This window comes from Rhea americana, unplaced genomic scaffold (assembly GCF_003343005.1).
Source record: "Rhea americana isolate MKP2758 unplaced genomic scaffold, rheAme1 scaffold_20, whole genome shotgun sequence".
NCBI lineage: Eukaryota > Metazoa > Chordata > Aves > Rheiformes > Rheidae > Rhea > Rhea americana.
Window position 1 is genome coordinate 5,701,214 of NW_028186150.1, and position 27,923 is coordinate 5,729,136.

At 36.6% G+C, this 27,923-nt stretch overlaps 1 protein-coding gene across 5 annotated transcripts; it reads left to right on the forward strand.

The window, feature by feature from the left end:
* Window positions 1–15: 15 nt before the first annotated feature.
* On the forward strand, window positions 16–27,923 carry CYLD (CYLD lysine 63 deubiquitinase). 5 transcript variants are annotated; one of them, XM_085303842.1, is made up of 17 exons: window positions 16–154; window positions 4,015–4,688; window positions 5,585–5,887; window positions 6,781–6,886; window positions 8,146–8,244; window positions 9,078–9,194; window positions 11,098–11,477; window positions 12,915–13,080; window positions 13,857–13,998; window positions 14,541–14,663; window positions 15,940–16,031; window positions 17,111–17,177; window positions 18,952–19,084; window positions 19,553–19,661; window positions 20,717–20,835; window positions 21,490–21,706; window positions 23,344–27,923. In XM_085303842.1, the coding sequence occupies exons 2-17, from the start codon at window positions 4,182–4,184 to the stop codon at window positions 23,526–23,528; spliced, it is 2,865 nt and encodes a 954-aa protein (XP_085159968.1). In that variant the 5' UTR covers window positions 16–154; window positions 4,015–4,181; the 3' UTR covers window positions 23,529–27,923. The 5 variants fall into 5 exon arrangements, with proteins under 5 accessions (XP_085159968.1, XP_085159970.1, XP_085159971.1 ...); XM_085303844.1 differs by having other exon boundaries at window positions 5,585–5,752; XM_085303843.1 differs by having other exon boundaries at window positions 139–210.

The window sequence follows — 27,923 nt, forward strand, 5'->3', positions numbered from 1 at the left end:
GCAGGGTGCGTGTCGCAGGCCGAGGCGGCGGGCAGCGGTGACGGCGATGAGGGCGCGGGGTGCGGGCCGGGCCGCCGCGCCGGGCGCCGCGGGGGCGTGAGGCGGGTCCGGGGAGTCCCACGGGAGGGCCGAGAGCCGGGCCGGCGATGCGGAGGTGAGTGAGGGGCCGCGGCGCCTCCGCCGCCCCGGCGCCTTGCTCGGCGGCGTCAGGTAGGAGCGAGGCGGCCGCCCGGGGCGCGGGTGGCGGCAGAGGCCCAGCCCGGGAGCCGCGCCGCACCGGGCGGCGGCAGCCCGCGGGCCGCGCTGAGGCTCTGCCGCGCCGCGCGGTGTGTGTGTGTGTGGGGAGCAGCTCGGGCCCTGCCGTGAATCCCCTGCGGTGCCGCGTTAACTCCCGCCGTTTCTTCCTTAAAAAGTGATTCGGAGCTTTCGTCTCCTGGTCAGAAACGTTTGGAGGAGTACGGGAAATTCTGAAAATCCGAGGGGGAAGAAACAGTGTTTCCGAAAACTTAGCTTTGTGTTGACCACTGTGGCTTGCAGGTAGATTGTGTGTCCCATGTTACCTTGTCAGGAAATGATCAGATACATCACTCTTTTCATTAAACACTGCTGTTCGTTACTGAACAAAGCTAATATACTTTGGTTTTCGTTTCATAATACAGATACTTGCAGTTTGTTGTAGCGTTGCCAAAAAGGTTGTCAGCAGAACAACCGCTGATTGCATATACTTAACAAAATTTAGTAATGCCAGAGTAATCTTTTGGCAGTTGATAATTGTTTACTCTAGAGTATTTTTATCAAAATGCTAAAGCTTTGCAAAACTCAAAATTAATTGGCATTGATAGAGCTTTTAATTGCATTTAACTGCATCATTTTAAACGTGATACTAATGTGCACACATTTATAACAGATAATATTTTAACTTGTACTTAAAGAAAGAATTTCTGTTTTTTCCACTCTTGACTTCTGTTTCAGTGATGTAATTCTGTATACCTTAAACTGCAGCTGTATTTACTTGTTGCTAGTTTACCTTTATCCCTTTGAAAATGTTTGTTTGGATTATTTAAGAATATTGCTTTACTCTTCAGTCCTTTAAAACTTAGTATTTAAAGGGAAAAGCTTACAAGAAACAATTTGAACAGGTTATTCTGGCCTCTTTATGTTCTGAATCAAGGCTATGGAGTTACATGTTCATGTTGAAACTTGATAGCTGGTTCAAACATCTGTTTGGTTCATACAAGGCTATTGCAGGGTAGACACCAAGTTCTCGTGTTTCAGAACAAACCTCTTCATGGTGAGATGACCCTCCCTGTTGGCARTGACTCAGGCAGGGCAAAAAGGGAAGCTAGGGAAGCTTTGAAGCTGGGCAGTTTGTCGTGGCCTATGTCTGACACTTTTGAAAATATCCAGTGTTGTAGTCATAGTTCTAAGCCTTTTGCCTGTTGTTTCCCCAAATCTTTTGGACATAAAAATGTTTCAGGTAGTAGGTGTGGTAGAACAATGTAAGTGAACTGACTAATGCTTGCTGGTCTGAGAAGGTGGTTAGCACTTGCAGGTGTGCAGGAGGCTTTATAGTTGCTGTTATGTTGTGCAGTGTAATGCACAACTTGCCGCTAACTATAATTTGTTAGTTCCAAATTAATTCATAYTGAGGCCTAACAGTGGGTCTGGCCTTAATCTGACAAAGGTGTATTTTTTATTTAGGGGTCTGAATGTACTTTACCTGCAGTATAACCAATTCAATTTAAAAAAAAGTTTTAAACACMTTAAGATTATGTAACATTGCAGCAGTGGACCAGCAAGCAGACTATGTTTTTTTTAATAGTTACAAAGAAAGCTTCACTTGATGTATTCATCTTTCTTTTTTGTTTAAATTCTTGAACAGATTCTCTATTAATAGCTTGCCTTCATTCATACTTTCTCAGATGTAAATGAATTGTTTCCACAAGTGAAGTGGGTAAGGCTGTGACCCCTGTAATGTCAGAGGTATTTAAGTTTGCARTGTGTTGGAAGTTGATTAACTTTGTGGAAGGCTTGCAAAATGGGAAGTTAAGTGCTTTTGAAAGGTGAGAACATAAAAGGCAACTGTGAAGAACAGGACAGTATCTTACAATATATTACAGCCACCCCCTTCTCCTCCTCCCCACCCCCCCCAGTGTTGGGAAAAAGCAAGGAGAGGGAAATAGTGGATGAAACTTGATTCTTAATATCTTAGACATATGAAAGCTTATAGTCACTTAAATGTGCCTCCTTCAGAGGGAAAAAATAAATAGATCTGTTGTGTTCTTCTCAACTCCAGTATAGAGTATTATTTCAGTCTGATACTGATGTTGGACAGTCTGTATGTACTTTATCTTTCTTGATGATTGTGTGTGTCTAAAATAAAACTGAAGAAAATACTTTTAAACTTGAAAACAGTTTGACAGTCTGTTTACCAGACTTTATCTTAAGGAGGTCTGAAACTGTCCAGATGCTGTGTCTCAGATGTGATTTTTTTTGAAAATGCAAACACTTCAAAGGACATAGCTTCAACAAGTTGTTGCGGCATTAGTGTGATGACACTGATGCCCATGTGTAATATCTGTGAAGATGAAATGCCTGCATACTTAGGATTTGAATGGCTACATTGTACAAGGGTGTAAGTAGGAGGCTTAGCAGTTCAGCATAGGAATGTTTGAATTCCTAGTGGTTGAAAAATGTAACTTTTCTTAAATTCTAAATCCTCTGAAGCTGTTACTACTTTTCTTTGAGGAAAGAACTTTGTTAAATACTCTTTTAAACAAGAGATGAAAATAATTACAATATGACTGACTTCCTTTGCTTCCCAATAGCTTCTGAAGGTTGGGCAAGCTAAGTAGAAAGACTAGCAAAAGATTTGCAGCATGACTGAATGCTGTCAAAGAAAAGATTTTGGAGAAGAGGGTAACAAGAAGAGGCAAAAGACAAAGTACTTGCTTTTTATATACTGAAGATAAAACCATCAGTAATTGCTGAAATTCTCTTCCTTTAACTGAATACAAGGTAGTAACAGKACAACTCAGCTGAGCATATATTCTTAGTTTGTGTGGTACCCTTTCCTGTCTTATCTAAGGAAAAATGAACAAACCCTGTTAAAGTACTGTAAATTTTTATTCATACACATTTTTATTCATATCCAGTATGCTGTATACTGTAAGGTTATTTTTCCCCTCTTGCATATCTGCTACCATGTGCAATGAAATATTTTCAACTTGTTCTTGTTTATTGATTGTGACCTGTAATTTTTACTAAAATAATTTCTTCCAGAGTATTTATATAACAGAAGTTGATGCATTTCCTACACTGTTGRAATGAATTATCATTCTAAAATGGTAAAAAAGAAAGCTTCTGGACTTGTTTTCAGAATTGGATGTTGCAGTGCAGATACATTTTTTTCATATTTAGATTATTCAAGTTAGCAATAAACAATTTCTGTTATTTAAAGAACTGACTGTTTCAGGTTCTTAACTTTCCATTTTCTGATCCTCTATTACATGGACACAGTTTTCTACTTTAGTGTGCTAAAATGATATGCCTATGATGAGAGATGCTGTACACTTTGACAGAAATGGATGGTTGTTAAAGATGAGAAAAGATCTTTGTACTGGGTAGCTTTCATAGAATACTGTTTGTAAACTCAAGGAGAATATTTTTTTCTGTTCCTCTGAAATGAAGTTTCTTTCCTTTTCACTTACATGTGATTGTTCCATTTCCTTACAGTTCATTACAGTTTTTCCATAGGCCCTTGCTTCAAGGAACTAGAAACAGAAAATTAAAAAAAACCCATAGCAATAATAAGTAGGAATGGATGTGTGCATGATCTGCAGAATTTTGGCTGTTATGAGACTGTATTCACTGTCTCAGATCTCACTGAAGTATTTTTACTGTATATGAGTGGTGCTGGTCATAGCACCACTATGTTTAAGTGATTTGCTGTTCTACTTAGATCTAACTGTAGTTCCCTCAACTTAATATTAACTTTATTTTTGTTTATCCTAGGCTTTCTGCTCTGGATTTGGTTCTTTTCAAAATGAATACTGAACCATTAAAGACTGGACCCTCCAGTAGAATTTTTTAAAATTTTGTTTTAAAATTCAACATCTGCTTTGTTTTTTTTTTTCCTTCTACTTGGAAGCATCTACACAACTTTTAAAGTTTTAATCACAATGAATTCGGGTTTATGGAGTCAAGAAAAAGCAAGTTCCTCCTACTGGGAAGAGCGTATCTTTTACTTGCTTCTCCAAGAATGCAGTGTCATAGACAAACAGACTCAAAAGCTCTTGAAAGTGCCGAAAGGTAGCATAGGCCAGTTTTTTCAAGACCGTTCTTCTATGGGGCACTCCAGAAATATTCCTTGTAAAGGCAAGAAACTGCAGGTTGGATTAAAGATTCTGGAACAACCTCATGCAATCCTGTTTGTGGATGAGAAGGATGTTACAGAAATAAATGAAAAATTGGCTGAGCTACTTTTGGCCATTACTAACTGTGAGGAAAGATACAGCCTGTTTAAGAGCAAAAACAGGTTAACTAAAGGTGTCCAAATAGATATTGGCTCAGCTGTTAGAGTACAGCTGAGGTCAGGAGAAGAGAAATTTCCTGGAGTTGTTCGCTTCAGAGGACCCTTGTTGCAAGAAAGATCCCTAACAGGGATATACTTTGGAGTAGAGCTACTGGTAAGTTTATTGCTCATAGAGAACATGATATATATTTTATAAGATAAAAAAATAGTTTTATTTGGACAGGTAGTTATAATAAATTATATAAACATTGTCACTCCTTAAAACTGTGTAATCTTTATTCTTTTCACAAATATTCTCATCCCTTTGAGCATGACAAGTACTCGGACTCTCAGATCCCTTTTAAGCAAAGGAGTTGAGTATTTTGGTTTTCCCTACATCTGGCAACAATGCATGTACAGGATATCATCTGTAAACGTAGGTTTAGAGATTAGGTTTACTGCTTTTTRTAAGGCCCTGGAGATCAAATGACAACTAGCTAAGATTAGAGGATGGKGCTGTTGTGTGTTCCTGTGAAGGTTAATGTCTGGTCTGTTCCAAACATACAGGGTTAGATTTAGGAGAGTGCCACTCCTGCATTAGCACTATATTTTTCATAGTACTCTTTAAATGTTAGGCAAATTCTCAGCAGTTTCCACTAAGAACCTTAGGGAATATCAGGCCTGAGCACTTCTGAAAATCTCTTCTCTATGTGGCATCTCAGAGGTATTTTTGCATGCTTAGGATTCATGTCTAKTATGAAGAAGTCTTGCCTTGATCTGGCAATATTAGATGATGGAAGCAAGACTGCAGCTAAAGAAAGCATGCCTCTCTAAGAGGGGATGGAAAAAGCCTTCTGCCTGTAGCTGCTTTCTCATCTAACGGTGTCTTATTTGTTCACCTAAGATGGACAACATGTATTTTTGCCACAAATTCTGACTTAATCTCTGATGGTAATTTGTCAGGCAAATTCTTATTGTGATTTCTCCAAAACAAAGTATTATGCTACTGTTTTTGTACTAACCTGATTTTGCACGAAATACACTGGGTTTTCTTCTCCCTCTGACACTTAGGAAGAAGGTCGTGGCCAAGGCTTTACTGATGGACAGTACCAAGGCAAGCAGCTTTTCAGATGTGATGAGGATTGTGGGGTTTTTGTTGCTTTGGACAAACTGGAGCTGGTGGAAGATGATGACAATGAACTGGAAAGTGATTATGCAGCTCCAGTTGACACAATGCAGGTAGAACTTCCTCCTCTGGAGATCAACTCTAGGGTTTCTCTGAAGATAGGAGAGAGTATAGAGTATGGGACAGTTATATTCTGTGATGTCTTACCAGGAAACGAAAGTTTAGGATACGTTGTTGGAGTGGACATGGTAAGAAAATCTGACTTTAATMATTTTTTGCATGTGTGTTAGCTAGTAAATTACATGCAATATAGAAGAAGAGACATTATTCACAAGCTACTTCAGTGGAGGCTGACATAAAAATGGGAAATAAAGACTTGTGTTCAAAAATACCCCATGATAATTGTTTTTGACCTCAGGCAAATAGTATCCTATTTAATGCTGACAGCTTAGAAGTACTCTGGTTACTTTGAGGAGCCTCCACTGAGCTACTTGCAATGTTAGATATCAGTCTTCAAGTATTAGAGTTGAATGTTTGTCTTGTGAGCCTGGCTTTGTCTTGTCTATTTTTTTTAAAGGCTGGAATCTTTTTTCTTTATATTTGCTTTTAGCTTTTTTTCTTCATGGAACTGTTCAGTTCGTATGACTTTATTGTAAAAGATGCTGAACTTTAAGAGTAACATCTAATCTTTCTAGAAAATGTGAAATTTAATTGCCATTTAAAATTATTTCTAGCAGCCTCAGAACTTTTAAAATGAACTACTTGCAAATTCTTGGTAGTTGAAGGTGTGTGCGTTGTTTTTTGTTCTTTGTTTTTTGTAGATTGGATGCTTTCATTTTCTTGGTTGTAGTAGTTAGATAACACACTGGAACTGTTCAAACTTGCATATAAATGATGTATTTTATTAGAGGAATGCTTGTTGAAGTAGGAAGTTTTTTTTAGGCTTATATTTTTGCATTTTTTAAAGGATTATAATGCCTGACTGTTCTGAATACAAAGTTTTGTTACAGGGAAAAAGTCACTGTTCATTTCCTGTTTCTTGACCATTGGTCAAACACGTTTCTGAGTTGAATATGTGCATTCTGTAAGAGGCAAATTTTTTTCTTGGGAAACATGCGAGATTTCTTTTAATTATTTTTAGGATAATCCTATTGGAAACTGGGATGGAAGATATAACGGAATACAGCTGTGCAGTTTTGCAAGTGTTGAAAGTACACTCCTTTTGCATATTAATGATGTTATACCAGGTATTCTCTATTTTCTTGACTGGAAAACATGCTTGGAACATCTCAACCTAGGCATGTTACATGACTAAAAGAATGCTGTGGGATTATATCATCTTAAATTCACTTGAACTAGTTTCACCTTCTATGTTTTTGATATTTCTCTTCAGCTTCCTCTTTCTCTCAGACACAATATTACTAGGGGGAAGGATTTAATATAGAACAGTATATAATGGCATATCGTATAGTATTCGGAATACCAGTGTGCCTGAATATGTGAGTGTCTGCAGCAGGAATCTTACTCTTGAATGTTGTTACATTTATTCAGTGAATTTACATATCTTGGATTGGAAAGCTCTCTTCTGTGGTTGAGATGTAAACATTTTGATAATATTATTTATGCATTCTATGCAGCTTAGTGACAGTATGCATTTGAAAGAGTAAACACTTGAAAACTGTTTCTGAGAAATCTATAAAAAGACTGTGCGCAAATTTTCTATTGAGAAATACTCACTGAATCGTGTTAACTCGTAATCAGTACAGTTCTTCTGTTACACATGGGTGCTTTGAAAAAGGCACAGCTATAAAGATTTGTCTAGGTCGTTTGGCCCAAAGTCCTTAGGTAGCTATAAAATAAGTAATTCTGTGATTCTTCTTTGAAGAAAAATTCATGTAAAATTTTTGTTTGAGTTCTGTTTGGAATCATGGGCTAATGCTGAGTGCAGCTTTGTAGCGTGTGTAATCTGTAGTGATTGCCTTGTCTCTCTTCTGGCCAACTCTGCTTTCTTAATACAGTCAGACTAAAGATGCAGTGTGAAATGTTACATATGCTCAGTTCTTCTGTAATTTTCATTTTGTATCTCTCACCTGTTTGTTTTAGCTGAGAGGCATATTCTTGGGTTCTCTTTTCTCTGGAGAATTCATGGGGCTCCTGTGTTATTGGGGAAAAGAGCATTTGCTGTAATTGTGTTTGGGGAAAAAATCAGAACTTCATGCTTTTGTTTCCAGTATGGGAAGCATAAAGGTACATTGAAGAACCTGTAGTCAGTCTATTTAGTTTGTTCATTTCAAGAAATTTAGGTAGCCTTCAAAGTAAAGTAGTTGCTGATGCAATGGAAGCATTTCCTATTTCGAGAGTGTTGGTTWTGTACCAGAGAGGATTTTGCCTCACTCTCTTTTGAAACTTGCCATACCAGATCCAGTTAAATTTCAAGCAAAATTTCTCTGACATGGTAAGGCAGAGAAGAGAAAAACTAATACTTTATTCGTATACCACGTCCTAGAAACTGTGTCGCAGGACAGGAGACCTCCCAAGCTTGCCTATACCTCAAGAGGTGGTGGTGACAAAAGCTTGTTCAACCACAGTAAGCCAAAAGCTGCAGGTATGTATGAGAAGTAGTTTTCTTTAGACAGGTCAGATAACAGATTTGTTGTTTGAATAAAACTGTGGCCTTGTATTTTCTATCACTTTATACCTTCTGTAACATAGCAAGTTAAATTTCTCTGTGAGGTAGTGAAAGCTCAGAATATTAGCAAGTACTTCCTTTTTTCATTATGAACCTGTTAGTTTTCAGATTCTGTTAAAGTACAAACAGAAGTCAAGACTACTCAAAATATCTTCATGTTCATGAAGAAGGAACTGGAAAGAAAACAATAATAATAACCCCCCCATCAGTGTGTTCTCCTTTTACTAGTGGCTATTTTGGGTTATAGAATACTAATGACAGTAATATTGTGTAAACCTTGGTTCCATTCTGACATTGAGCATTGACAGAGATGGTCTTTGCTGAAGTAACTATGGTTACATGTTGACACACACAGCTGTGTGTAGTTGGGTCTGTAGTTTGATTACTCTGAAACACTTTGTCTTAACAACAAAGTTAAAAAGATACTTACTTTCAACTGCATTTCAAACTGCTTTATCCCCATAATTTATACTAATAAGAATTTAACACTTAAAGGGTATTTTCTGTGTTGTTTTTCAGATTCCTGACTTGAAATGTCAGTTTGGAGAATTAACTAGTTTTAGGATAATCTGCTACCTTGTTGCAAGCTTAGAACTGTGTTAGCTTTGATGTAAGGCTTGCTGTCTTGTGCAAAGGCAGTTCTGTCTGATTCGAAGTACATTAATAAATTTATATTATGAAATATGACCCTAACTAGCCTTTTATAAATGTAGATATATATCTTCAGTAAAACATGCTTTGTTTTCTAGGATCTACCTCTGAACCTGGGAATAGAAACAGATCTGAAGTCTTCTACACATTAAATGGCTCATCAGTTGATTCTCAACCTCAAATGAAAACAAAACCTCCATGGTATATTGATGAAGGTAATAAGAGATGATAGTCTTTTATGTAGACATGCATTTTATTTCAAAAAAGTATTTATGTTCTTTAAATAAAGCAAAAAGGAATTTAAATTAAAAGCAGTTGGAATGTAGCTTCTTAGCAGAAGACATTGCATCATGGAACCCCATGAAAACATAGTCTGTCTTAATTGACAGACCTGTTGGTTTTATCCTTTTAGTAGATTACTTTCTTGGAAACATATGTGAAGCTATGTGGGGATGTCTGTGTCTTGCAGGCAAACGAAAAGTTAAAGGACACTGCTTAGCTACAGGGAATGTAAGTCTTCCTTCCAAGTGTACAGTGTGATTATCTTTTGGATTGTCTTGTAGTTAATATTACAGATCTAAGGGAATTTTAATATTCTGCCATGCCAACTGATCAGTCTGGAGGAAAAGAAAATGGCTAATCGTATGTTGGGTTTTTTCAGTAGTTTTTTTGTAAAAGTCATTTCTTTAAAATAACTTTGAATAACAGAATTCTTATGTGGAAGCACAGGTATATGTGCCCAAAGAATCAGTAAACGTTGATTTGCTTCCAGATCCAATGTAGTGTTTCTTTCTGCTGGTTAGCTTTGCCAAAGTGTGGCTAGTTGGCTCAGTGGCTGAGGGGAGCAAATTCTAGATTGTAGTAATATTAATTTACCATAGAAACATAAGTCATCCCAGGAGCCTTAAAAAGGGGGGTGTTAAATTGGTTTTAGTTGCCTAAAAAAATGTTGATCTTAGAACTTATTTAAAAATTAGTTTATTTTAATAATATTTAAAGGGAACAGGGAAAGTATCCATTTTAGAAAGGAATGTGAAACTGAAGAGTTTTTTTCTGTTTTTTATTGTAATTTTTAGATACTAACTTCAGTTTATAAAGCAGTATGGGAAGAAAAGGTAATGAAGTAGAGGCTACTTGCTCTGTAAATCCCAGTTGTCTATTACAGACCATCTAGAGAGATGAGAGAAGATAAACATTTGTGCTAGTACATCTAGTTGTGATCTCATTTATCAAGCACTGTATTAGTCATGACTTATTTAAATCCTTTATTCTCTATGGGTACTGACGGATTCCTTGTGCTAGAACCAAAGTATCCTGTGATATCAGCCGGGGAATAAGCACTCTTCCAATTTCATCTCAAGTCTGCAAGCAATTACTCATCTCTAAGTTGGGAGCCAAGTCCTTTCTTGACTCACACCACTGATTTTTCACTAGATTTTGCCTGTTACAGTAATAATCCTTGGGAGTTATTAGCTTGTGTTCAAACACAAATTTTGGCATGAGATTAAAATAAAAAGAAAAATCTGATTTTGATCTAAACCTTCCCGTAGTTTCTGGCTAGTATCTCACAACTTGTGTTAGAAGAACTATTCTCTTTGCTTCTTGGTTTCCTAAGTAACCACTAGTGGAATTATGCTGCTTCAGGATGACTGTTCCACAAGGGCTGCTTGCATCTTCACTTAGATCTGTGATTTTGACTGAGTTAAAAAAAAAAAAAAAAAAAAAAAAGGAACTGCTGTCTCGAAGGCAGGTGGGTCAGAGTTCCCCTGTTTCACCAGAAGGAACAGAAAGTATTTCCCTGGGAAATCTCATGTCTAGAGGGTTTTCCAGCGTGCTGGCCATGTCCAACAGTGCTCCTTTTTCTGTGCTGTTTGTTTCCATCTGTTGTCGTGAAAGCAACTGGGCTACAGTTGTGTTGCCTCAGTCAGGCAGCCTGTGTCTCTAGTGTTGCCCTGTGCAAACATCTTCATTTATGTTCCCCACTGTTTACTAGATCCTAGCCAGGATACCTGTTACATTTGATCTGGCTTGTAGTTGCAGATACATTTATTGTTTGGCAGCTGAGTGTCCCCTTTGCTAGCGGGGAAAAAAATTTAGTTAACTTTTTTYTTTTAACAGTTGCTGAAGACCCTGCAAAATCGCTCACTGATTCTTCTCCAGGATTTGGGCATTCTTCACCACCTCTGCAGCCACCYTTAACAAACTCTGTGTCTACAGAAAACAGATTTCACTCCCTCCCTTTTAGTTTGACAAAAACCTCGAGTACTAATGGTAGTATTGGACACAGTCCTCTCTCTTTATCTGTTCAGTCAGTCATTGGTGATGTAAATACTACAGCTAACCAGGAGAGTCCATCAACAGCAGGTCCTATCAGTAACTCGCATGGTCTTGAAGCAGGTTCGCTGGCTGAAGTTAAAGAAAATCCTCCTTTCTATGGAGTAATTCGCTGGATTGGCCAGCCCCCCGGAGTAAACGAAGTATTAGCTGGACTAGAACTGGTAAATATAATCTGAAAAGTCAATTTTATTAATTACCTGTGTCCTTAGTTTTGTACCTGGGTATTAGAGTCTGTATACTCTGCAAAAGTCTGAAAGAGTCTGTCTAAACAGATTGTCTTATGATCTGCTTATAACCTAGGTAGAACTTTAAATGAGCTTTAACTTTTGTGGCTGCACAGGCCTTATTCTAAGATGGACTTGTGTCAGAAAGAGTAATTGAATTTGTAGAAGTAGTTACTTTAATTGCTTTGAAGAAGTGACCTTTACTCAGTTTATAAAGATGTTTGTTGAAAAAAGTGTTCAACTATATCCATTGCTTTCCCCTTACAAAGACTCTGTGAACTGGATCTGTATAAAACGTCCCTGCTCTAATAGTCCTTAGTGTGTGGGGCTTCTTCCTGTCCCCCTGCTTTCTCACATAGCAAACATGCACACTCAGTGAGGTAACAGTGATSTCTGTAATCAGTGGTAGTAATCTTGGTACTGACAGACATGTTTTTGTGTTTTTATAGGCCACTTGTAAATTTGTAGCTGCTACAAAGAGGAATTGCTGTTATGAACTGAAATTTACTTTATGGTGATTTCTTCCCCAGTTGTGAATGGCTATCAGTTATATTAATTTCCTTTGTATGCAGTTAGAGATGTACAATTTTTTTTATTCTGGGATAGCTTTCAGTAAAATTCTAGCTGAAGCTGTGTAGGTTTTTATGTAAAACAACAAACATCTTTAGTAAAGTAAGTGAGATATGACTGGGATTTCTATTGGTACAAAGAATCCTGATCCTCTTTAAGATGAAGATCAAACTATAATTTGACATAGGCATTCTGAGATTGTATTTATGGGTTGTACATGTTAAATTTGGGCCTTGAACTTGCCTGTATTGCACTTCTGTTCTAAAATCTCAATTGTTAAATAACTTGTTTTTCAGACTTAAGTTGTATTACCTTTTCTTGGTGTATGTATTGYGTGCTTTGAAGCAGGCAGTGTTTCTGTGCAGACTAAATTATGCTGGAAATACTCACTCTGCCCAAAGCTTGATGATTTTATTTAAACCCTAAATGATGTCCAGTTGTGCATGTTCTTTCTAACTCTACAGAGGATCTGGGGAAACTGACTAGCTTAGTTAGATTCTTAAAATTGACCAGGTGTAATTCTCACTGTCCTCTCCCACCCCCTACAAGTTTCCTCTTATGCAAAAATTTAAGTGTTTTTTTATTTTGTATGGAGGGAAAAATACATGTGAAGAAATGTCTCAGTCTTCTCAATAAAACAAGCTAAAGAACACCTCAGCTGAAACCTCGTATAGTAAGTTGCAGGAACACTGTATATCAAACTTCAGAATAACTGAAGGATGATTTATGGGTAGCTACTTTATCAAACATCTTTCTAGAACTCCATAATGAGAAAAATAATGAATTATCACTTTCATTTTTCAGGAAGATGAATGTGCAGGTTGTACAGATGGAACGTTTAAAGGAACTCGATACTTCACTTGTGCTCCAAAGAAAGCTCTTTTTGTTAAACTCAAAAGCTGCAGGCCAGATTCCAGGTTTGCCTCACTGCAGCCAGTTTCCAACCAGATTGAACGCTGCAACTCTCTAGGTATCAAGTTTGTTCTTATTTATCAGTTGGGAACTGACATGGGTTTTAGTTTGAATTATTGCTGCCTTATGYACTTAATATTGAATGCTTGGAAACCTGTACAGATATTGCTTAAATGAGATTGARTAGATCAGTTTGTATAGAACATAATACTTCTCTGAATTACTTATACTTTAAAACAAGAAAATGTTCATATATTTAAATTTTATGGAATTAAAGGGTTTCTTATGCTCTACATCTTTTTACTGTAGAAGGGGTAAAGCAGTTTTGCCAAAAATGCTAGTGCAACTCCAGCATTACATAATTGGAATTTCAGAGACAAAGGCAGTTATTTTTCTATAATGTCAGATGATCTTTTTTCTAAATATTAAAATAGAGRAGTCTACAGTTGTGGAGGTTAGTGATGGAAAACATGAATAGTTTTAGATTGACTTAAATGTTTTAGATTTTTGGGCTCCTGTCAACAGCAAAGAAAAGTTTCTCTGTACTTGTAAGGTGGTGTAAACAGAGCACTTAAATAGGAGAACTTGGTTCGTGATAGATAAAGCCTACTTCAGTGCTTYGTGGTTTCAAAAGTAATCTTATGTGCCTTGTCAGTGGAATTTAAGGCCCTATTTTTTTAAAGAGAGAGAGWGTCTGTTACAATAAATGCCATTCTAGTCCAGAGAAGGAATGCTTTTCACTAAGACAACACTTAGCCATAAAAAAGTAATAGGAAAATCTTAAGAGGATAAAGTTTGAGGCTTTAAAGTGTTTTTTTTCAAAAAACATTTCAGCCTTTGGAGGATACTTAAGTGAAGTGGTAGAAGAAAACACTCCTCCAAAAATGGAAAAAGAAGGTTTAGAGACAATGATTGGAAAGAAGAAGGGTATCCAGGGTCATTACAACTCCTGTTACTTAGACTCTACCTTATTCTGGTAAGTTCATTATTTGTATAGTAGTATCCGAACGTATGGGTGAGAGGGGGGGATGCTAGAAATGCAGAACATAATCTTTAGTTGTAATGACTGTCTTTATTATTACTGTGCATTTTACAAAGTCAAGCATTGTAATTTTTGGTATTTAACTTCTTCAATTTCAATGAGTTTATGTGCTGGCTAATGTGAAGTGCTAATCGATCTTCCCAGTGTCCAAACCGTACTGATCTTAGGTATCTRTATGCTTTTTGACTGAGGGAGTCCCAGAGCTGCAAGTGGTTTCAGGATGAGTGTACTGTGGCAGAAGTAKCTCTTATACTTGTTCTTAGTCCTGCCTGGACATTTGCTTTTGTCTGCTACTGGAGAAAGGATACAGAGTTAATGGACCTKTGCTCTCATACAACTGTGTTGTCCTCTGTCTATAATCTCTTTCTGAGCTTGTTTAAATCTTTGGTTTTCCTGTGGCTTTAGTTGGTTTGTCTTACACTGCTCAGGCATCTGGTTCTATCTTTTAGAATCAAAATAACCTTTTTTCTTTGCAGCCTGTTTTCTTTTAGCTCCGTTCTAGACACAGTGTTACTCAGACCTAAGGAAAAAAATGATGTAGAGTATTATAGTGAGACTCAAGAGCTGTTGCGGACGGAGATCGTGAATCCTCTTAGAATGTAAGTGAAAGACAAAAAGCTAGTCTCTAGTCTAATATAAATTTTATGATAAATCCTGCTGSGTATGCGTTCTTTTCACCAATCTGAATTTCCCTAGCTGCAGCTGCTCAACTGTTAATTTTTTGGAGTATTTTTAGTTGTTAGTGGTAAACTTAATGTGGTTAGAAGTAATTATTCATTTTTAATGTTTAAATATTTTTATTAGCGTTTGTTATTTGTGAATTAGCGTTTGTTATTTGTGAATGGAGTCAGCATGAAGTGATTATAAAATCTGTATAGGTATGAGTACGAAAGCATTGATAAATAGAAGTTGTCATGTAAATATGGATGTTGTGGAGGAACATGCTTTCAATGTTTTTGACAAGAAAAGTGCTTGGGTTATCTTATGTGGAGTTGCAGGAGTTGTTAGATTTGGAAGGGCATTTAAAGAAACTTTAATTTTTGCGTAGGGAATGCAAGTAGCCAAAACATTTTTATTAAACTTAACATGAGTTTTATTTTTTTAGGCACAGTGAACAAAGGAAATATGGCAAAAATGCATATTATGTTACTTCAGCTTATTTTTTAAAAACTTGCAGTTAATGGTTGTAGAACTGAAATTGTAGACTGTCAATGAACAATTTATCAAGTTTCTCTTCTGATTCTTGGAATAAATGCTGGCTTTTGAACCGTTCATAAGGATCTCTGTATGCTACCTACTGTATTTCAGGTTTCTGTGATACAGACAGTAGGATACACAGAGTAGCAGAAATCTCAAGGAAGACAAAGTCTTACTTTTCCTACCTTTCTGCCATGTTTAAAACTTTCTCTGCCCTTTCTCTAAAGTTTTAGGGGAAAAGATTGAATGCTAAAACTTCAGTTTCTCAGGTCAGCAATACAGTTCTGTATCTCAAATGTTGACTTTTTAATGACTTCTGCAGTCCTACTGTAATACCTGTCATTCTGAAAATGATACATTAAGCAGTGCATGTTTGTGTGAAAATGCAAAAACGAGTAATTATGTAGCTGACTAATCAGAAAATAGTTATCCTTCTGGTAAGTGTTTTTTAAAAAAAGTTCTTGAAATTTTTGCAAGAACCCTGAGTGCTACTCTTAATTTGTGGTGGTGCACTTGGAAAACAATGAGTCAGGTTGAATACAGGGAGTCAATACATAGCTCTGTTCTCAATTAAAGAAGGATCAGAGAGCTTGTTTCAACGTTTGACTAGGGTTTTTTTTTCCCCTCTTCTGACTTGATTAGAAACTTGTTAATAGCTTATTGAATCATTTATTTTAGATATGGATATGTCTGTGCTACAAAAATAATGAAACTGAGGAAAATACTTGAAAAAGTTGAGGCTGCATCAGGATTCACTTCAGAAGAAAAAGGTACCTGGGAGGTTTTCCTTTCTTTGGGATTTGTAAGAATTATACTGTGAAGTAACTTAAATACTTTTCTATATTATTCTAATATAAAACATGCAAATATTTCTTTGTAGCAATAATCTCCCTACCAGAGACCGGAATGAACACTGGGTAGTAAAAAGCTCTTTTCTACTGCCTTAGGTGTGTTTAGGAACCCTAGYCTAACAGTTTCTGCAATGACAACCTTTCACTGCCTCTGAAAAAGGAAACTCCCTTCTARTATGTAGGGGAGATCTAAGGCTTCGTTTCAGAAATGAAGACACTGATAAAGTTGGGGACTTTGTCCTCTTTCAGAATGTCACTTTGTTCTCCGAGGAATGAACTTCCCACCACCACATTTCATCRCAATGTCTGTGTAGTGTTTTAAGAAATAAGCTAGTGTAAGTCACATTAGAAAAACTAAATGCCAACCTTTTGATCTTCTGCATATGATTAATTATCATTGTGTTATGTAGCTATTTCTTTTTTGTCTGGGAGAACACTAGGCTCTTTGTAAATGCTAAATGCTAGAAACCAATATTTATTGCAGTTAGTGGCAGAAAGAGAAATATGCCAGAAAACATTGTGTTATGGAGAATAGACCTCTGGGAAGCTAGTGTTTGCTACGTTCTCAGCGCTTAGTCTCTAGTATAGATGAATTTTGTAATACAGCTTATTTTCCTATAAGGGCTACTGTCACTACTCCTTAAGTCTACTCTGCCATTCTGCTGTTTTATTTTGAGTGCTCTTTCTTCTGGAAAAATTCTGTGGTACCAAGTGWTTTCTCTGAAATACAGAACATCTTTTTAACCTTTACTGGCAAGCTTTGTTACACATTAAAGCTGTATCTTTTATTAGAGCTATTTGACTCTAAAAGATTAAATGAAGATTTGTGTCATGAAAAAGCTCATAGGTTGTCATAACCTTACAGTGTTACTGAAGCTGTAAAAATAAAACACTTATTTTTCATTTTAACATAAAGCTTATCATTAAAATAATATTGCCTTTTTAAATCTGTATTAAAGACTGTTTTTACATGCTAACAAAACTTTATTTTTTCCCAGATCCAGAAGAATTTTTGAATATCTTATTTCACCATATTTTAAGAGTTGAGCCCCTGTTGAAAATAAGGTGATTTTTTTGTTGTTGTGGAACTCTTAGAAGTGAATTTATCTATCTGTGGAGGCTGATGGGGAGGGAGGAGCTGCTGCCTTCCATGTTGAGACAGCCCTTAGAGCACCTTTGACTTGCTAATAAGATTTGATGCAGTAAAGTTAAATCAATAAACCTGATAATTTTGCTTACTGTTGGTGGTTTTGTCCTGCTAGTTGTCTGTTGCAAAAGCTCATGAAAATGGTCACAAGGACTGGACAAAGATCCCTTACCCTCGTGCTGTCTACCTGAGAGCCCTTGTTCTTTCCTATTAGCAATGCTCAAGAGGGGTGTGTGAAAGAGGACCCTACAGCACTTTGTATTATGGCCTACAGTTTATAGCTATTTTGGGGCAAACTGCAGAAATTTCTGAAACAGTGTTTTAAGTGATAGACTCCAACTTATGTTTCCTCATGTCTTAAAAAAAATATTTGAATGGTTTACCTTAGTTGAGCTTTTTTTTTCTTTCTTTATTCAAAATAAAAGATACTGGCATTTATATATGCYTTTGTTCTTACTGTAGTGCTAAAAAGGTTCAATTGCTTAAACTCAGGCAATGGAGCTGTAACAGATAAGGAGATTGTTGCCCACTGCTGTTCTGCTTGCTGATACCTGCACTGCCCATGTCCCTGACACATTCAGTGACATCAGCAATGTTACCAGTTATTTCCCTATAGTTTTTCAGTCATGATAGGAATTTTATTAATTATGTGTTGCTGTAGTATATATGCAGTGTTCATGAACTGTTGGGCTGCTCAGAGATATGGGAATGTGAACTCCAGAAACAGCACTCGGAACTAACTAGTGTCTCTCCACAGTACTGCAGTCCGCTATGCAGACATAATTTAGGTCTACTGTGGCTGTTGTCTGTGGTACTTATGTAGAGAAATTTTGAATAAGTTTGAAGAGGCGAGAGATCAAGGCATATCATGAATCGAGAACTCTGTTGCCATCTCTGCCTAGACAGAAGTCTGTTTGTTGGCCACYGTTAATTTTATGAAAACAAAACACCTCAACAGCTTTAAGGGTATAATTGAGCCTATATAGGACAGGTCTTTAGAAAATAACTTGCCATATTGTGACGCTCACAGTTATTACTTCATCACTTCAGTTCTTTGAAGTACAATGAGCTGAAGAACCATTGTGGCTAATGGACTCCCCAATGCCCCAACTCCCCCCTGCCAATGAAAACAGCTGGGGTACTGTTGTCTTCATGTGAGAATACACTTATAGTTTTAGGTAGTTAACAGGTGCTGCTGAGACAAATCAGAGTTAAAAGGAGTGAAGTAAAAGAAAGAAAAGATACCTCCTGTTTCACTTGTCACTTCTGCACTATCTTCTAGATATGTTTAATCCTTGTTTTGCAAAGCTTGGCCTCCAAGGCCTTTGTTCCTTCATTTTGCTTTTAGTACCTAAGTTGGTATATATTTTGATACATGCTGTACTGTGCATGTATATAGCTTTGAGTGTAATTCAGAAGTCTGCTTTTTTTCTCCCTGTAATAACTGTGTGGATAGGCTAAAAATTAATAGTAATACCTTTGTGCATTGCACTTTGAGAATCCACGCTTAAATGCTTCATTGTCATCTGAGGATTTCTCAGTGTATTTCAAAGTAGAGAGGATAGTATGTAGGATATAGAAGATCTATGCAGGGGAYGTATAGTAGATTTTCTGGTAGCTAATACTATTCTCCCGGTAAAATATAGCTGTTAGAGTAGACTTTCAGGATCTGAATTTTTAATTTGTTTTTAGATCAGCAGGTCAGAAGGTACAAGACTGTTACTTCTATCAAATTTTCATGGACAAAAATGAGAAAGTTGGAGTCCCAACAATCCAGCAGTTACTGGAATGGTCTTTCATTAACAGCAACTTGAAGTTTGCAGAGGTTGGTGACAGCTGTTGCTTTGCATCTTACAGCTTAATTCTAGAAATGATGATACTTAGATTTTTACCCATTTGGCAGTGGGATGAAAATGGGATTTGGTGTGAAGAGAGAATGCAGACATGTTGGTAATGAAGTAGTAGGTCAGTGGTACAGGTTGCCTATATTATAAAAATAGTTTAAAGTTGCCTTAATGACATGTATCCTTTGGCTAAGCAGAAAAACTCTAATTTAGCTCAAGCAYAACTGGACTTTATTACATTTGACAAAGAATTGGATGATAGTCTCCTGGGTGTGTGTTTTGATTAGTTTCAAACATCCAAATTTATTTTGCTTACTGTCTCACTAATTTTAAAGTCAGTGAGCCATGAAGTCTAAGTAGCTTGAAGGTGGCCATAGCATTTCCTATAAAGCTCTATAACTTTAGATAACTATCCATCTCATTACATTATATTCTGCCATTTTATGTAGGCACCTTCTTGCCTGATTATTCAGATGCCTCGATTTGGGAAAGACTTCAAAATGTTCAACAAAATTTTTCCCTCTCTGGAATTAAATATAACAGATTTACTTGAAGACAGTAAGTATAACATGTTATGTATAATGAAAGTGAGTTGCTGAAAGTGACTTACACAGTGGAAGTAAGTACTGCTGCATTTTCTATTATTTCACTAGTACGAGGCTTAAACTGAGGAGGAATTATAACCAGTAAACTTCCTATTCTCTTCCTCATGTCAATTGAGAGCTGTAATTTGGAAGAATGTATAGAATGTAATTTGCTTGATTATGTTTTTCTTTAACTTTTGTGTCTATATAAAACTATACTTGTTATTTCAAGACAGAGTTGTTAAAATTGAGCAAAATGATTCATTAAATGGAGATAAGTAAACTTAAAGCAAGGGTTAGCACCAAGGTTGGTTAACAGGGATTTTATGTTGACTCATTTTCATTAGTCTTCATCAGTTTGCATTGCATGTCTCTAAGCTTTTTTTTTTTTTAATCATTAGTTGAAAAATACTTTTTTAAAGCAGAAGAGATCTGAGATTGTGTGAATTTTAAGCATGTAGTGATAATGTTTTCAACTATAAATGTCATCTTTGTTTATATTGGCCTTATTAATGCCTAGTTCTATTTCTTTTGTTGTATTACCTAAGGCAAAATATCTAGTTATATATTTGAGATAAGAGTTAATAAATTATTGATTAGTTAGAATAATCATCTAAGCTATGGCATGAAACACTGTTATGGCAATTTCACCAGTTTATGCTATTTATTTGCTTGCTGATGTTGACAGACTTAAAAGCTAAGCTAGCTATTACCAGTATGATGAGAGAACTAACTTGATTTGAAAAGTATATTCTTACTTGTTTTATTTAGTTGATACAACTTAATGTTTGTTGTTTTATTTTTCACTCATTATTTAAACCATTTCTTTTATTCTATGTTCTGTCTTAGGGGAGAAGTTAGGTCATATGATGGTATTTCTGCTTTACTGGGCAATCTGTTTTTAAGCTTTTTTAATCTAGGATTTTTTACCCACATGTTAAGTAATAGTTTGCACTCCTTTCTATACTCCTCTCCTTAAACAAAAAAAGCCCCCAAATCAGGAGACTAATGCCCTGTTTAAAAATGCAGCTCCCAGACAGTGCCGTATATGCGGAGGGCTTGCTATGTATGAGTGCAGAGAATGCTATGAAGATACTGATATTTCTGCTGGGAAAATCAAGCAGTTCTGCAAAACCTGCAACACCCAAGTAAGTTGTCTCTTTTAGTCTTGTAGGGTTTAACCTAAATGGTGTGTACTGTAATAATCAAAAGGAAGATATAAGRGTTGTAGTGAGACCTTCTCACCAGTGCTGCTATAATTGCCTCTGCCAAGTAAAGTGTAGCCTTCAGCAACAAATCACGATTTCCACTTGATCCTGCAATGCATTCATCAGTTTTTTACTATAGACATGGCAACTGCCTTATCTAGCACAGAATACAGTGGAGAAGTAGTAAGAGCAAGCAGCTTGGAATGTGTTCCATGTGGCTTGCTTTAAATCACCATTTTGCACACATGTTACCTTGTTTGAATCAATAAATTTATGACATGCAACCATTTGACATTTAGAGCTGTTTGGTAAATTGCATGAAGCTGTCATGCTCGTGGCTTGTTTTGAAGTCTGAGCATAGCAGAAAATTGCTGCATTAAGTCTGACCTCTCTTCTGACCTTAAATTTGACTCTTCTGGGCATTATTGAACTGTGCTGGTAGGGAAAAAAGAAATGTTTGCTACTGTTGTTGCAGTTTCTTCTCTAATGCTGTTAATCTTCAATTCGGCAGTACTATTCTCTTTAGCTTTGTCTGCTACTGAAACAAATAATCGTGTGGGTTTTTTTTCTTCTGAAATATTGCTTCAATTGTAGGTTCATCTTCATCCCAAGAGACAGAGTCATAAATTCAATCCATTGTCACTTCCTAAAGATCTGCCAGACTGGGATTGGCGACATGGTTGCATCCCATACCAGAAGATGGAGTTGTTCGCTGTTCTCTGCATAGAAACAAGCCACTACGTCGCTTTTGTTAAATATGGGAGGGATGACTCTGCCTGGCTTTTCTTTGACAGCATGGCAGATCGGGATGGTAGCTCATTAATTTATTCTCTTACTAATTTTCCTTTAAAGTTTTACCTGTATTACCTGTATTTTAAACTTCAGTGCCTATTTTTAACCAATTTGGAGATATTAACATCACTTAAGTATTTGATCTAGGGACACTATAATCTGACCCAGCCTTTCCTCAGTATATTGATCTCGTAGGAGCCCCTAATTTGCATGGTCTGAATTCTACCTAGATGCCTCAGTAAGTACAAAAGTAACTGCAGGAATTTTCCAGCAGTACTCTTTGTGCATTCTTCTATACCTAGCAAGTTTGACAGAGATTTTATTTTAAATACAGTTTCRGGAACTTTCAGTCTACACTTCAGTGGATGTACACAATTATCAGCATGCAAATATTATTTCTGTAGCTTTGCTTAAATGAACCTGTTGTCTTTGGAATAAAAAGAAATAACAAAATCARTGCCACTCCTTTAAATCTCTAGAGTTAGCAGTGGGAAACTGTTGCCCTGTAATAATAGGACTGTCAAGATATCAAGTGTTCTCTTAGATACTATTGCATTAAACACTGAAAYAAGGACGCTATGTTCAATTCTAGTGCCTGAGAAAAACAGTAATAGATGCAAGTGTCACTTGTAGTAAGAGTTGTTTATATGGAGAATTCTTGAGCCCCTCTGTGTTGTGATTTCTTTGGGGTGTGGAGAAGATTCTTGCCTCCTGCTAAAGATGAAACTGCCACAGGATTAAGGTCTCAGTCATCTCCCTATACCCAAAAGGTTATCAAGCTTTGTTCTGAAGTGCTTGAAATATGTATGACTTAAGCCTATTATACTTGATTTCAAGAATGTAGATCATATGAGATAATTGGTGGATATCTGTCCTTCTGGAATTAGTTTTTGTGTCACAAATTTCTCTCTAGCTGGTGAGATACTAAAAGCTAAAAATAAGTTTCTGCTAGGGAACAGTGTCATTGATATCCATGTTTCTATTTAAATTTGCTTTTTTTTTTTTTTTTTTAACATGGAAACTGGCCAGGAGCAAATTCTGTCTTAGAACAGATGCTTATGGCCTATAATAATCATCAACTGTTACCAGTTGTCACTTTATTTAAAAAGTTTGAGGTGTAGCGTATATTCAGGTCACTCAATGTTTTACTTCAGTGTTAACAAAAAAACCCCAAAGTTCTTGTTCTGGTGGAGTTTTGTTTTACCTCGTAGAATGTRCAAACTTGCAGAGCAAACCTCCTGTATAAGAGACTAAATACATTCCCTGTTTTTTCTTAAACAGTTGGATATTTCAGAGAAATTATGTTTCTTTAGAAAAGCAAATAATTATGCTTGGCATGTTACTTTTTTATACTTTGAAGTTCTTGTGCCATTTAGAACACATAATGAAGTAATTATTTAAAGGCTAAGACTTATACTAGACTTAACTGCTTTGAATTTTTTAGATACTACAAGATACTCTGGCAACTGCAGTTTTTGCTGAATGCTAGTTTTCAGAAATTTACCCTGCAGTAGTGTAGAATGACAGGTGCAAATTTCTTAGAAGGCATTTTCAAGAATTGGTGATATTGTCATGATTAAGTACAATATTAAGTAAATATATGTACATGCTATACTAATCTGCTTCTTTTTTTGTTTTTCCTCTTGTGTATAAAAGGAGGTCAGAATGGTTTTAACATTCCACAAGTTACTCCATGTCCAGAAGTTGGTGAATACCTAAAGATGTCTCTAGAAGAACTGCATTCACTRGATTCCAGGAAAATCCAAGGCTGTGCACGAAGACTGCTTTGTGATGCTTATATGTGCATGTATCAGAGTCCAACCATGAGTTTATACAAATGAACAATGGTCTCTGGAAAACTGAAGTAACAGTACAGAGATTTCTGCTGTTGCATTTACTGTACTCCTTGGTTAGTTGTAATGCAGCCGTTGCTGGCAATGGATGCGAAGACAAGGAAGAAGCTGACTGAGAAAAAAGGATTACTGTTCCAAAAACTACATGTGGAGTTTTGTCATTGAAGTATTTAAGCATTTTGCACTCTAGGAAGTGTGCTTGTGTGTGTTTGTTTTATAAACAAAGTTTAAATGAAGTTACTAAAACTTAAAGCTTTAAGTTAAGTGCATTGATTATATACAGACTTTTTTGAAAATAAGTGGAATTGTATCAGGAGAAAACTCCTTAGTCCTTTAAGAATGTAAAGATACTGTGTTCTCACTTGGTTTATTTTTGTGGACCAAGGATGATGAATTTCTTCTGGTCCCCCCAACACCTGTGCACCACTGCCACCATCGCATCCTCCATCCATCTAGCACCATAATTTAACTGCCTTCAGGAGAGAATAACTTCTGCTTTAGTTTTAAATTGTTCATTGCATATTATTTCCATTAGTCTACTCCATTACATTCAGTCACATTCACATTTTAAAGAAATTAATATCCATTTAAAGATATAATTCCTTTCTTGTGAAAATCAAGCACACAGAMTTCATATCTGTTTAGGATTTTTTGAGGGGGGCAAAAAGAGGGTATTGAGGGGAGGCATAATTACTGAAACAGAAATACAAGTTAACAGATGTCTTTTTCTAATTGTATATTTTTAAAGAAACAAAGCAGACTGGAACAGAACAGCAAATAGATCCAAATCACTGGGAGGACAAAACAAAATACAGCTTGCCTCAGGGAATGTTACTGAAGTGGACTGTAGTCCTTAGTAAAACAAAACTGACTTTTTTATGGTATGTTAAGCTACTACTGGGGGGAAAAAAATACAGAATATTACATACTCCCCTCATTTTTGGGATTACTAATGAATATTCAAGACCTTTGCCTGGAAAGATAAAACCAGAAGTGAAAATAGTTCAGAATTTTACTGGATACCAAGTAGCTAATGAAAACTAACCAGAAAAACAAAGAGAACTGTATCAATGTTTAAAAAAAAAAAAAAAAAAAAAAAAAAAAAGTGGAAGTCTATTGGTGCCAGTTTGCAATGAAAAAGTTTCAGTTAAATACTTCTGTCTGCACTGATTAGCAAACATGCAACATGTGCACTCAGAAAATCTGATTGTACAAATAAGTTATAAATTGCATATAGATAAGCTATACATTTTCAACTCAAGAAACATCAAGATGTTTTGAAGGCTTGCTCATCGGGATCAAGTCTCTAGAAGGAAAGGTCATAAAATGTAACACAAGAAAACCCAGTTTGATCTGCTATTTTAAAGACAATGGAGACTGATCCTGCATTGTAGAAAATGTGGTTACTTTGTGGTTCTTGAAAAACCTAAAATACTTCTTGAGGATGTACTTTACCACAGGGCAGTGTAGGGCAAGAKTTGAAAATTATACCTGAAGGACTAAACCTGTCAGCTCAAAGAATGGAAAGCTGTACTGAGAGWACTAGTCTCTTCCATTGGCTGCTGGATGAAGTATGCTCTTAATTTTTTCACTCTCAGGAGCAAGGAAGCTTTTTAAAGTAAGTTTCACTGTTTTGCCTCTAGTAGTCTCCTGGCTTCTATGGTCACTTGCCTCATTAATATAGTCTGTGCTGCTCAGTAAAACTGCTGATTCTTTAGTTTCACTACCACTTAGTGCTCTTGACTGCTCTTGAAAAACTTCAGACAGGCTTTAGGTGGTAGTTTCGGTAAATGTCCTCGTCAGTGGAAGGGGTTACTGTCCATTGGCTCCTCCTTGGCCATGTACTGTCCTGCTTGGGGACAGAAGCTGCTAATGCTCAGGTCTGCTGACAGTGATGCTGTGGAAGCATCTCTTAGGGAAAATTAACCCCAAAAGAATAATTGTAAAGAGTGCATCTTGGCTRGGCCAGTCTGTGTTTGTTAAAGTGGTCTAGAGAACGTTTATGCAACCTCAGCAGATGGTGTGGTGACTCATCCCCTTGTCTGTATGTTGAAGAGGAAGTCTGGCCACAGCCTCCAGATATCATAAGTGAAMTTTTTAGGTAAAGCAAACAGGCAAAAGACAAGAATACAAAAAAGGCAAGAATAATTCAAATATAAAATAAACTTCTAACTCATTACCTACAAGGTTACATTGTTCAATATCTTCATCCCTCTAGCCCCAACGTGACTCTCAGCAGTACAGTAATTGAAAAGCAGTGCCCTCTTACAAACAGGAAGCAAGTATAAAGGATTTACAAAATGAACAAGCACAAACCTGTTTAAAAGGAAGACCACCAGTTTTGAAGATGTGGACCTTTTCTTCCCTCTGTGTAGTTTTCTCTGTGCATTAACTTTTGTATGGGCTGTGTTCAGCTCTTGTACCCTTTTCCTGCAGTTTCACACACATCACCTATAAGGTGATGTAAGTTATACGCGTACGTACTTCTTGCCTGTTCTCAGCTCAGAGATACAATCTTTGAGCTACTATGACCAGAGGGGGAGAGTTGGGCTTGGCAACCATTTTAAAGTTTTCTGGATGAATAATCCTATAGCAAAATATAATCCATCCTTTTTCACAACTGCAAACATCTGATGGCCATGTTTTTTTGGACTGCATATTCTATTAGTAGAAGTGAATTTTAATGTGTAGGTGTAAACAGTCTCTCTGGCTTCTTGTCTCCAAGCTTTTGGCCTTCGATTGAAAAGGGAAAAGATGACATTTGAAATCTTGCTGTGGTATACGTGGAGAACTTGCACACAAAAAACTGAGGGAATTTAAATGTATTATTGCACACACTAATACTGACTAATACTGTGTTTTGAAATGCAGGCAGTAAAATACTACCTGCATTTTGTACTACTTTATATTATTGCAAAGCAGTACATAGTTTTGCAAACAGTATATGGTTATATGATCAGTTTATTATTAAGAAGACAGAAATGTCTTCTGTAGGGTAAATACTGGTTTTGACAAGTGAGTCTTTCTTCATTTTAATCCAAAAAGCTTCTAAGTATTGCTCTGTGATGTGCTTCTGCATAGGACAGTGTATGCAAAATGCTATGGAAACTAACCCTAACTCTGGTTTCCTTTCTTAGAAGGGGTTATACAGGCAGAAAGCTATTTCACTTGTGACAGCAAACCTGTAAAATAAGTTATATACAGGAGTCATATAAACTTTTTAAACTTCAGAATATATTGTAGGGGAATTGAATAAGCTATTTTTGACGAAACAGCCTGCATTTTAAAGCACCTCCTGCTCTTAAGTGTGATGCCCAATGATTCCAGTGACTAAGCACCCAACTTCTCTTTAGTGCATTTGGGAACCTTCCTTCTCATTTCTTGGGTATTTTTTTTTAATGGTAGGTCTAACCATAAATTAATAGCATTTAGAGGATTACTTCATTGTTCAGCTCTTAAACATTGCTAACAATGGCCTTAATCTATGAGTAAGGAAACAAAGAAAATACAGTTCCTGACAGCCTGTAAAAATATAAAGTACCTTTTTATAACTGGGGAGAGAAACTGCGCCCCTATTCTTAACTCTCAGCCCCTACTCCACCAATCAATTTTAGAAACTGAGACTCAGTGGAAAACTGAACAAATCTCTGCAGTACTTACTGCTTATTTTGAACCTGGGGGATAAAGGGTATTAATTAAAGGTGCTGCCTTGCATGTTGCTGTATGGAACAGTGTAGGCTGCATCAGAATGCTGCCATCTTTCGGTGTGGGAGATGGTAAGAGTAAAAAATACATACGTTCAGTTAAGATATTTCTAATATATTTGTGACACTGGTTCTGAGCGCTTGAAAACAGTACTGTGTTTTACTAAATAGGCTGAGAGATTGCCAATTTAAGCAAGTACTGTGTAACAGGAATTACTCATAATCTTAACTGTTTGGTTCATTTCAATGCACTTATTTTTCTTGTGCACTTTATACTCTGCTGAGTAGATGAACTTGGTAACCACGTCTCTAATGATAGCCTGTTTAATATAATGTTAAGGCACAACATGCTGCAAATGAGAATTTTATGGTTTCAGAACTGACTTGGTGTAAAAGGCAGCCTTGAAGGCTGAGTGTATTTTTACCATTGTAACAAAGCATGTTTCACCGTGCTCTTGATATTTTGCTAAATAAACATCCCATGTTTTGTGCACCAATGGTTTCTTAAACTTACAGATGCTATCTTAAAGAATTGATTAGGGAAATGGTTGTATCAGGTTGCCCTGGACTAGCCTTATTTCCCTCCCCCCCCCCAGTAATGTTAGAGAAACGAGCTGCTGCTGGAAAGGAATGTACCGTATGCTGTGTCTATTAATTAAAATTGTCATTCTGATGAATC